Consider the following 12,579-nt stretch of genomic DNA (forward strand, 5'->3'; position numbering starts at 1 on the left):
AGTCAAGCGGTGACTCCGTGGTGCTGGTCACCACTGCTGGTTTCCACTGCTCCAGAGTCCAATGGCGGTGCACTTTACACCACTCCAGCCGACGCTTGGCATTGGGCATGGTGATCTTAGGCTTCTGTGCGGCTGATCAGTCATGGAAATCCATTTCATGACGCTCCAGACAAACAGTTATTGTGCTGACGTTGCTTCCAGAGGGAGTTTGGAACTCTGTAGTGAGGGTTGCAACCGAAGACAGATGATTTTTACATGCTTCAGCACTCGGCGGTCTCATTCTGTGAGCTTGTGTGGCCTACCACTTTGTGGCTGAGCTGTTGTTGCTCCTAGACGTTTCCACTTCACAATAACAGCACTGACAGTTGACCGGGGCAGCTCTAGCAGGGCAGAAATTTAAAGAACTGAATTGTTGGAAAGGTGGCATCCTATGCCACAGCTCTTCAGTAGAGCCATTTTTTACCGCCAATGTCTATGTGTGCTAGATTTATATATACCTGTCAGCAACTTGTGTTGCTGAAATAGCCGAATCCACTAATTTGAAGGGGTGACTATATACTTGTATATAGTGTATGTACAGTTGAAGTCGGAAGTTTACATACACCTTAGCCAAATACATTTATACTCAGTTTTTCACAATTCCTGACATTTGATCCGAGTAATAATTCCCTGTTTTAGGTCAGTTAGGATCACCACTTTATTATAAGAATGTGAAATGTCAGAATAATAGTAGAGAGAATTATTTATTTCAGCTTGAATTTCTTTCATCACCTTCCCAGTGGGTCAGAAGTTTACATACACTCAATTAGTATTTGGTAGCATTGCCTTATAAATGTTTAACTTGGGTCAAACGTTTCAGGTAGACTTCCACAAGCTTCCCACAATACATTGGGTGAATTTTGGCCCATTCCTCCTGACAGAGCTGGTGTAACTGAGTCAGGTAGGTAGGCATCCTTGCTCACACATGCTTTTTCAGTTCTGCCCACAAATGTTCTATAGGATTGAGGTCAGGGTTTGTGATGGCCAATACAATACCTTGTATTTGTTGTCCTTAAGCCATTTTGCCACAACTTTGAAAGTATGGTTGGGGTCATTGTCCATTTGGAAGACCCATTTGCGACCAAGCTTTAACTTCCTGACTGATGTCTTGAGATGTTGCTTCAATATATCCACATCATTTTCCTGCCTCATGATGCCATCTATTTTGTGAAGTGCACCAGTCCCTCCTGCAGCAAAGCACCCACACAACATGATGCTGCCACCCCCGTGCTTCACGGTTGGGATGGTGTTCTTCGGCTTGCAAGCCTCCCCTTTTTCCTCCAAACATAATAATGGTCATTATGGCCAGGTTATGTTGATATAGGACTCGTTTTTACTGTGGATATAGATAATTTTGTACCTGTTTCCTCCAGCATCTTCACAAGGTCTTTGTTGTTGTTCTGGGATTGATTTGCACTTTTCGCACCAAAGTACGTTCATCTCTAGGAGACAGAACGTGTCTCCTTCCTGAGCGGTATTACGGCTGTGGGGTCCCATGATGTTTATACTTGAGTACTATTGTTTGTACAGATGAACATGGTACGTTCAGGCTTTTGGAAGTTGCTTTCAAGGATGAACCAGACTTGTGGAGGTCTCCAATTTATTTTCTGAGGTCTTGGATGATTTCTTTTGATTTTCCCATGATGTCAAGCAAAGAGGCACTGAGTTTGAAGGTAAGCCTTGAAATACATCCACAGGTACACCTGCAATTGACTCAAATGATGCCAGTTAGCCTATCAGAAGCTTCTAAAGCCGTGACATAATTTTCTGGAATTTTCCAAGCTGTTTAAAGGCACAGTCAACTTAGTGTATGTAAACGTCTGACCCACTGAAATTGTGATACAGTGAATTATAAGTGAAATAATCTGTCTGTAAACAATTGCTGGAAAAATTACTTGTGTCATGCACCAAGTAGATGTCCTAACCGACTTGCCAAAACTATAGTTTGTTTACAAGAAATGTGTGGAGTGGTTGAAAAACTAGTTTTAATGACTCCAACGTAAGTGTATCTAAACTTCTGACTTCAACTGTATGTACAGTATGTGTGTGTGTGTGTGTGTGTGTGTGTATATATATGTATGTCTTTCAGAGGGTTTGGGTTTAAAGCAGAAGTCAAATTTCAGTGTGACCTTGTGTGCAATTGATCAATAAAATTATCCTAATTTTAATATGTTCTTTCGCCAGAACTTCAGCTTCTGTTAACATTAGTGTTGTGTGTGTAAAAAGGTTACACATGTTACAGACAATCATCTCAACAAATGTTGCTCTGTAAGGGTAGGGGAGTGTGAGATTAGAGCAAATCAAATGTTATTGGTCACATACACATGGTTAGCAGATGTTATTGCAAGTGTAGCGAAAAATGCTTGTGCTTCTAGTTCCCGACAGTGCAGCGGTATCTAACAAGTAATCTAACAATGTCACAACAACTACCTTTATACGCACAAATATACGTAAAGGAATGGAATATTGACAGGGGGGTGTTTAGTTAACCTCCTGTATGAAAGCACAACATCGAGATCAAAGCAATCATCTGGAGAGATAATCTCGTTTTTATAAATGTACATTTTATTCAGTTAAATTGTCATCAAAATACAATTAATAAGACGTAGCCTAATGATTCTCCTTTATCAATTAATTTTCTGTACAAATAATGACCACGGGGTTGACTCAAAATAAAATCTACCTGCAGAAGTAGGAATGAAATCATTGATTAATTTGACAGCATAATATCCCCTCTCCGCCCTCAACACTTGGTCATAACAGTCGGGGTCGGGGATGTGTGGCCTATTCCCACGCACCCCCGCCTCTCCTCCACCGCCCTTCTTGTGCCTCTGCCAAAATATGTGAAACGCAATCCTAGCTCTGGTCACAGAGAGCAGTTATTTTAAAACTTCAAACTCTGCCACCTCGATACGACCATGCGTAATGACGCTAAGATCCACGAACTCAACTGACAGATCTCTGCTTTAATTTGGGATCAAAACTAAAATGATCAACCGCCTCCTCGCTTGGAGTTCACGTTCGATCCACGTTCGGTAGTTTGCTGTCCTTTCTCCGCTTGCGCGTCTCCAATGTCTCTCCCGGTAGTTCTCCCCGGATCTTGTTGCTCTGTAACCAGGGTTCCGCTGGCCTCTCAGTTGGCAGACCCGACGTTCAGGATCCGGCCGCCCCGCTGCATATCTGCCTCTCGCATGCCTGGTTCTCAGTCGAGGCTGCTCCCAGCGCTGCTCCCCGGCCGCCCGCTGCTCTCCCTCGGATTACTGCAGCTGGTTCTCGGCTGCTCCATGGTCGCGCTCTCCTTCGGAGCTCTCTCCCTCAGTAGCTCTCCACCCATCCGAAACTCATGCCCTTTTTGGGCTGGGTCTTCAGTGAGTATAGTTGCATTCTAGGTTTGTTAACAACACCCACAGATAATGAATTAATAAGATGGCAGTATTTGAATGACTCTCCGTGTTCTTGGTCTATGATAGCTACTGTTATCAACAGGTAGTGTAGCAGTTCTGGAACTATTACGCAAATCACACTCTGGTTAGGGGGATTTAGCCAATCAAATCCACCAGAAACAGACATGATCGTGCTCTAGCCTGGTGTCGTATGTAGATGCTATTATAGATTGTCCCGTAGTATAAGGCTACGTGTGTGTTGACAGGTGACATTATTGTAGGGTGGTTTATGTTGGTAACCCCTGCAGTAGGATACCATGTGAGTGGTCCAGATTGTCAGAAATGACTTGGTAGAAATAAAGTTTCAATCCAAATCTGTCTCTTTATAAATCAGTCAGTCCAAATAAGGGCTGACTACTGTCCTATTGTCATGAATGTCAGTATCAGGGTCAAGGGCTATAGCCTAGTTATTACTCACCAGTACCACTAGGCATTTCCTGGTCTGTGACTGTCTTCACCCCCCCAGGAAGCTAATCTCAAATCCCCACATTTTCTCAGAGAACATTGTGACTAATGTTTCTCTTGGAAAACACATTCTGATGTAGGACTACTTGTTCTGAACCAAACCCAGAGCTTTGGTATTTATTTATCCAGGGTGTCCATCTTGTTTGATGTCCTAAATTGTACCCTATTCCCTACATAGTGTAATCTTTCTGGACCCTGGTCAAAAGTAGTGCACTAAATAATAGGGAATTAGGGTGTCATTGTGGGATGCAGCCCCTGGTCTTTCTCCATCTTGTTTTATATAATAGTGTAATAAAAGGGCAGATTGCTTGTTGAGCACCCCTTCCTGATGCCTGATACACATCTCCTCTCAGACACATCGATTCTAACCTGGTTATGAGGAGAAACCTTATCGCCTCACAACTCCTAAAATACTTTATAATGCTCTCCCTCTCTCTGCAACAGACTGATCTCAGGTCACCCATGCTTTAGTTTAGAGAAGACAGAGAATTGTAGCCTACAACAGAGTTTAGAGAAGACAGAGAATTGTAGCCTACAACAGAGTTTAGAGAAGACAGAGAATTGTAGCCTACAACAGAGTTTAGAGAAGACAGAGAATTGTAGCCTACAACAGAGTTTAGAGAAGACAGAGAATTGTAGCCTACAACAGAGTTTAGAGAAGACAGAGAATTGTAGCCTACAACAGAGTTTAGAGAAGACAGAGAATTGTAGCCTACAACAGAGTTTAGAGAAGACAGACAATTGTAGCCTACAACAGAGTTTAGAGAAGACAGATAATTGTAGCCTACAACATAGTTTAGAGAAGACAGACAATTGTAGCCTACAACAGAGTTTAGAGAAGACAGACAATTGTAGTCTACAACAGAGTTTAGAGAAGACAGAGCTACAGTGTAAGGACCAGTTATAAGAATTTTACATAGGCCTAACTAGTAGTATGGATTCACTTGTTAAGAATCTATATAGGCCTTATAAAGGGTTCATTAAGCATTGAACATTGTTGTTCTTTTAAAATGGGACTGTGCATTGTACAATGACTTCTCTAACATCTCTAAGTCTTTAACCCAGAGGTTACATGCTTGTCTAGCTACTACTGCCACTCAGACTAAATGCAATGGTGACTGCCAGGCCTGCCAAACCCCAAAATAATGCCACTGTTTAGTCGTAATCTGTTCAGCCACTGTGACAGACTACTTCAGTAAGGCATATTAGGCTCTTTCACTTTCATCAGAAAATACTTCTGGAGGGAAACTGACATTTTGCAGATTCTACTGGTAGCAAACAGATTGAGCACAATTTGTGTTTGTTTTTTTGTTCCTCCCAAGAATGTGAAATGATTAAAGAGTATTCTGAGATATTGTACGGTTTTCCAACTGATCTATAGGGACTACTGTAGGGTTTTCACACTGCTCTATAGGGAGTACTGTAGGGTTTTCACACTGATCTATAGGGACTACTGTAGGGTTTTCACACTGCTCTATAGGGAGTACTGTAGGGTTTTCCCACTGATCTATAGGGACTACTGTAGGGTTTTCACACTGATCTATAGGGACTACTGTAGGGCTTTCACACTGATCTATAGGGCCTACTGTAGGGTTTTCACACTGATCTATAGGGAGTACTGTAGGGTTTTCACACTGCTCTATAGGGAGTACTGTAGGGTTTTCACACTGATCAATAGGGCCTACTGTAGGGTTTTCCCACTGATCTATAGGGACTACTGTAGGGTTTTCCCACTGATCTATAGGGACTACTGTAGGGTTTTCCCACTGATCTATAGGGAGTACTGTAAGGTATTCCAACTGATCTATAGGGACTGCTGTAGGGTTTTCCCACTGATCTATAGGGACTACTGTAGGGTTTTCACACTGATCTATAGGGAGTACTGTAGGGTTTTCCCACTGATCTATAGGGCCTACTGTAGGGGTTTCACACTGATCTATAGGGAGTACTGTAGGGTTTTCACACTGATCTATAGGGACTACTGTAGGGTTTTCCCACTGATCTATAGGGAGTACTGTAGGGTTTTCACACTGATCTATAGGGACTACTGTAGGGTTTTCACACTGATCTATAGGGACTACTGTAGGGTTTTCACACTGATCTATAGGGAGTACTGTAAGGTTTTCCCACTGATCTATAGGGACTACTGTAGGGTTTTCACACTGATCTATAGGGAGTACTGTAAGGTATTCCAACTGATCTATAGGGACTACTGTAGGGTTTTCACACTGATCTATAGGGAGTACTGTAAGGTATTCCAACTGATCTATAGGGAGTACTGTAAGGTATTCCAACTGATCTATAGGGACTACTGTAGGGTTTTCACACTGATCTATTGGGCCTACTGTAGGGTTTTCCCACTGATCTATAGGGAGTACTGTAAGGTATTCCAACTGATCTATAGGGACTACTGTAGGGTTTTCACACTGATCTATAGGGACTACTGTAGGGTTTTCCCACTGATCTATAGGGACTACTGTAGGGTTTTCACACTGATCTATAGGGAGTACTGTAGGGTTTTCACACTGATCTATAGGGCCTACTGTAGGGTTTTCACACTGATCTATAGGGAGTACTGTAAGGTTTTCACACTGATCTATAGGGAGTACTGTAAGGTATTCCAACTGATCTATAGGGACTACTGTAGGGTTTTCACACTGATCTATAGGGACTACTGTAGGGTTTTCACACTGATCTATAGGGACTACTGTAGGGTTTTCACACTGATCTATAGGGACTACTGTAGGGTTTTCACACTGATCTATAGGGAGTACTGTAGGGTTTTCACACTGATCTATAGGGACTACTGTAGGGTTTTCCCACTGATCTATATGGAGTACTGTAGGGTTTTCACACTGATCTATAGGGACTACTGTAGGGTTTTCACACTGATCTATAGGGACTACTGTAGGGTTTTCCCACTGATCTATATGGAGTACTGTAGGGTTTTCACACTGATCTATAGGGACTACTGTAGGGTTTTCACACTGATCTATAGGGACTACTGTAGGGTGGTGTATGCTTCTCTTGGTCTTTGTAGATGTCAAGTAGGCCAATGCACTACTACATTTTGTGAAAAGTGAGTAATATTGTGTGAAAAACATGGCAAATTCTCCTGTTTAAAGTTATTTTTTTAATGTGCACCAGCAAATCACTCCTCAGCCAACACAGCATACTGCCATGTTCCAGGAAATCTGTGTAAGGGAGTTATGGTCTGTTGAGTGACTCTGTAGTTATTGTTGGGAAGTGTGGTGCTGTAGCCTTCACAGGAAACTGAAGGAAGCAGGCACTCTCTGCTTTGGTTCATTATGTCAGAGTAAGTCAGAAAACATTCATTCAACCTTAGACAACATTCACACAACCTTTTGACAACATTCAGAAAACATTCATCCAACCTTAGACAACAGTCACACAGCCTTCAGACAACTTTTTTAACCACATTCCAACAACCTTAAACAACATTCCCACAACCTTAGACAACATCCACACAAAATGTACACAACCTTATATTTGACAACATTCCCACAAGTCGATATTCACCTCAGCTGAACCTAAACAACCCTAATTGAAAACATACTTCACATGGACTTCAAGAATCTATAGGTGAAACTCTCTGAAATGGATATCATACCGTAACAATCCAATGACAAGCAGGGCAGCTCAGTCCACTGTTAGTGGTGAGACTCATATACACTCAGCGGTGGCGCAGCGGTCTAAGGCACTGCATCTCTGTGTAAGCGGCGTCACTACAGTCCCTGGTTCGACTCCTGGCTGAATCACATCTGGCCGTGATTGGGAGTCCCGTAGGGCGGCGCACAATTGGCCCAGTGTCGTCCGGGTTAGGCCGTCTTTGTAAATAAGAATTTGTTCTGAACTGTCTTGCCTAGTTAAATAAAATAATATATATGCAACGTATTGAGTCAATTATCCACTGGATGAGGTGGAGAGGAGGGGAGGGGAGGGGAGAGGAGACGAGGACGCAGAGAGAGGCTTTGTCTCAAATGGTGTCCTATTCACTCTACTCCCATGAGCAGTGTAGGGGATAGGGCTCTGGTCAGTGTAGTGCACTATGTAGGGGATAGGGCTCTGGTCAGTGTAGTGCATTATGTAGGGAATAGGGCTCTGGTCAGTGTAGTGCACTATGTATGGGATAGGGCTCTGGTCAATGTAGTGCACTATGTATGGGATAGGGCTCTGGTCAGTGTAGTGCACTATGTAGGGGATAGGGCTCTGGTCAATGTAGTGCGCTATGTAGGGGATGATGTGCAAACGGAGTAGGCACACCGGGAGATGCAAGATTCCATCCCCCAAAACCCACTGCAGCGGTGCTGTCACTAGATGCTAATTTATTACCAGTGGATTTAATCATGTGGATTGGCTTGACAAGAATCTGGTCAGAGTATTAGGAGAAGTCTCTCAGTTGGTCTTCTCTGGAGAGAGACTGTTTGTCAGTACTTGAATTAACAGGCCTGTTTCTGATGGTATTGGAAACGACTTGGATCATACTACTATCTACTAGAAGAGTAAGACCAGAGCTCTGTCCTTTTTAAGATCATCAGGCTCACTGGGACTATAGAGATCATCCAGATATAGGCCTGTGTGCTTCTGTTTCCATGAAAGGTGTTTCTAGTCCCCTGGGTGTATGAAAGGTGTTTCCAGTCGCCTGTGTCTATGAAAGGTGTTTCCAGTCCCTGGGTGTATGAAAGGTGTTTCCAGTCCCCTGTGTCTATGAAAGGTGTTTCCAGTCCCTGGGTGTATGAAAGGTGTTTCCAGTCCCTGTGTCTATGAAAGGTATTTCCAGTCCCTGTGTGTATGAAAGGTGTTTCCAGTCCCTGTGTGTATGAAAGGTGTTTCCAGTCCCCTGTGTCTATGAAAGGTGTTTCCAGTCCCTGTGTCTATGAAAGGTGTTTCCAGTCCCTGTGTCTATGAAAGGTGTTTCCAGTCCCTGTGTCAATGAAAGGTGGTTCCAGTCCCTGTGTGTATGAAAGGTGTTTCCAGTCCCTGTTTCTATGAAAGGTGTTTCCAGTCCCTGTGTGTATGAAAGGTGTTTCCAGTCCCTGGGTGTATGAAAGGTGTTTCCAGTCCCTGTGTCTATGAAAGGTGTTTCCAGTCCCTGTTTCTATGAAAGGTGTTTCCAGTCCCCTGTGTCTATGAAAGGTGTTTCCAGTCCCTGTGTGTATGAAATGTGTTTCCAGTCCCTGTTTCTATGAAAGGTGTTTCCAGTCCCTGTGTGTATGAAAGGTGGTTCCAGTCCCTGTGTCTATGAAAGGTGTTTCCAGTCCCTGTGTCAATGAAAGGTGGTTCCAGTCCCTGTGTGTATGAAAGGTGTTTCCAGTCCCTGTTTCTATGAAAGGTGTTTCCAGTCCCTGTGTGTATGAAAGGTGTTTCCAGTCCCTGGGTGTATGAAAGGTGTTTCCAGTCCCTGTGTCTATGAAAGGTGTTTCCAGTCCATGTTTCTATGAAAGGTGTTTCCAGTCCCTGTTTCTATGAAAGGTGTTTCCAGTCCCCTGTGTCTATGAAAGGTGTTTCCAGTCCCTGTGTGTATGAAATGTGTTTCCAGTCCCTGTTTCTATGAAAGGTGTTTCCAGTCCCCTGTTTCTATGAAAGGTGTTTCCAGTCCCTGTGTCTATGAAAGGTGTTTCCAGTCCCTGTGTGTATGAAAGGTGTTTCCAGTCCCTGTTTCTATGAAAGGTGTTTCCAGTCCCCTGTGTCTATGAAAGGTGTTTCCAGTCCCTGTGTGTATGAAAGGTGTTTCCTGTCCCTGTTTCTATGAAAGGTGTTTCCAGTCCCCTGTGTCTATGAAAGGTGTTTCCAGTCCCTGTGTGTATGAAAGGTGTTTCCAGTCCCTGTTTCTATGAAAGGTGTTTCCAGTCCCCTGTGTCTATGAAAGGTGTTTCCAGTCCCTGTGTCTATGAAAGGTGTCGGTAGTGTCAGATAGTTCAGATAACTCTGGTTCTATGAGAGCCATATCAGAACCACAATGAAGGAGCTGGGGAGAACAGGAAGCACAAAGATTTAGAGCACACACATTGACACCAGAGGATAATTTGTTAGTCCCCACGAGGTCAAATGCTTTTTCTAGGGTGTTTAGGGTTAAGGCTAGAATTAGTTTTAGGATTAGAATTACGTTAAGAGTTAGGAGCTAGGGTTAGTTTTGGGGATAGGAACTAGGGTTAGGTTTAATGTTAGGGTTAGAAGCTAGGGTTAGGTTTTTGGGTTAAGGTTAGGGTTTAGGTTAGGATTAAGGTTAAGTTTAGGTTTTGGGTAAGAGTATGGGTTAGGGTTAGGGAAAATAGGATTTTGAATGGGACTGAATTGTGTGTCCTCACAAGGTTAGCTGTATAAGACTGTGTGTGTGTGTGTGTGCGTGTGTGTGTGTTCATTAATGTGTGTGTGTGTTCATTAATGTTTGTGTGGTTGTGGGTGAGATTTATGTCTGTATGTCCGTGGTATACAGGATGTATTGCTGACTGGTGTCTGTATGTCCGTGGTATACAGGATGTATTGCTGACTGGTGTCATGGTATACAGGATGTATTGCTGATTGGTGTCTGTATGTCCGTGGTATACAGGATGTATTGCTGACTGGTGTCTGTATGTCCGTGGTATACAGGATGTATTGCTGATTGGTGTCTGTATGTCCGTGGTATACAGGATGTATTGCTGACTGGTGTCATGGTATACAGGATGTATTGTTGACTGGTGTCATGGTATACAGGATGTATTGCTGATTGGTGTCTGTATGTCCGTGGTATACAGGATGTATTGCTGACTGGTGTCATGGTATACAGGATGTATTGCTGACTAGTGTCATGGTATACAGGATGTATTGCTGACTGGTTTCTGTATGTCCTTGGTATACAGGATGTATTGCTGACTGGTGTCTGTATGTCCGTGGTATACAGGATGTATTGCTGACTGGTGTCTGTATGTCCATGGTATACAGGATGTATTGTTGACTGGTGTCATGGTATACAGGATGTATTGCTGATTGGTGTCTGTATGTCCGTGGTATACAGGATGTATTGCTGATTGGTGTCTGTATGTCCGTGGTATACAGTGGTGTCTGTATGTCCGTGGTATACAGGATGTATTGCTGACTGGTGTCTGTATGTCCGTGGTATACAGGATGTATTGCTGATTGGTGTCTGTATGTCCGTGGTATACAGTGGTGTCTGTATGTCCGTGGTATACAGGATGTATTGCTGACTGGTGTCTGTATGTCCGTGGTATACAGGATGTATTGCTGACTGGTGTCTGTATGTCTGTGGTATACAGGATGTATTGCTGACTGGTGTCTGTATGTCCGTGGTATACAGGATGTATTGCTGATTGGTGTCTGGGTTCTTCTTCTTGTTCTCCTCCAGGTGATCCTGTCAGGGATCGTTGGCCTCACAACATGGAGGAGACCCATGCTGCTGCTGGTAGGCCATACATCACAGACATTTACTATATATATATATATATATATATATATATATATATTTGTATATATGAGAGAACTGTACTGTATATATATATACATGAGGAGGTGTGGTATATGGCCAATATATCCCGGCTAAGGGTTGTTCTTAGGCACGACGCAACACGGAGTATATTGGTATATTGGCCATATACCACAAACCCCGAGGTGCCTTATTGCTATTATAAACTGGTTACCAACGTCATTAGAGCAGTAAAAGTGTTTTGTCATATATGGTCTGGTAGGGTTCAAACCACCACAGTTTAGAATTGTTTATGTTTACATGTTTACGACAACAAAGGATTCAACGTCTATATGAACTGAACAGTGAGAATGTTTCTACAAGCCTGCAGGAGGAAGGCTATATATGTCCAGGGATACCTCAGATACCTCAGAAACAGCCCTGTCAATAGACCATCATGTTCCTCTAGTTCAATTAATACGACCATTTTGCCTCTGTGTTTCCTGATTACGATCTACTGGTCGTCACGTCCTGAGAATGCCATCCGTGTAGCCATAGAGGTTTGGTTTGGTCTATTCTGTGCTGCCATGAAAAACAGCTGGGACAAATCCTCAGTGAGCACAGCAATTATAGTGTTAAGTCAGCCATGTCTGACAGGATGTAAGTGTTCAGAGGTTATACATTTTAGTGCCTTGCGCAAAGGGCACAGACAGATGTTTCAGCTAGGTAGCTTGGGATATGAACCAGCGATCTTACTGGCCCAACGCTCTTAAACCACTAGGCTACCTGCCGCCCATGCTTATCTCTAGATGCTAGAGGGGTTGCTAGACCGCTTGTGACTAAATGGCCACGCTAGAAACGACCAAATCGGCAACAAATATGTTGAGCATCTACAGTGAGCTGCAAAAGTATTGTGAGACATATTTGTTTTGTTTTGGCTCTGTACTCCAGCACTTTGGATTTCAAATGATACAATGACTTCTGATGTGGATGAAAATACCCTAAAATAAAAGCTGACAGTCTGTATCATTTCAAATCCAACGTGCCGGAGTACAGAGCCAAAACAAAACACATGTGTCACTGTCCCAATGCTTTTGTAGCTCACTGAATTTGATCTTGAAGACATACTGTCCGTTTGCTCAGTTTAACTTCTCAGGAGCTACATTTCACTGGCAGGTTCATCATGTTTAGAATTGTTTACCAGTAGAC

General features: G+C 43.1%; 1 protein-coding gene across 1 annotated transcript in view; it reads left to right on the forward strand.

Moving 5' to 3' along the window:
- The first annotated feature begins 2,817 nt into the window (after positions 1-2,817).
- The window catches only part of LOC118937404 (protein FAM189A2-like), a 44,818-nt gene continuing 35,056 nt past the window's right edge, over positions 2,818-12,579 (forward strand). Inside the window, exons 1-2 of the mRNA XM_036936390.1 lie at positions 2,818-3,407; positions 11,314-11,370. Of these exons, the coding sequence (XP_036792285.1) occupies positions 3,111-3,407; positions 11,314-11,370 (354 nt within the window). The 5' untranslated portion in view covers positions 2,818-3,110. The remainder of the gene's footprint in view (positions 3,408-11,313; positions 11,371-12,579) is intronic.

The sequence above is a fragment of the Oncorhynchus mykiss genome, chromosome 11 (genome assembly GCF_013265735.2).
Source record: "Oncorhynchus mykiss isolate Arlee chromosome 11, USDA_OmykA_1.1, whole genome shotgun sequence".
Classification (NCBI taxonomy): Eukaryota; Metazoa; Chordata; class Actinopteri; order Salmoniformes; family Salmonidae; genus Oncorhynchus; species Oncorhynchus mykiss.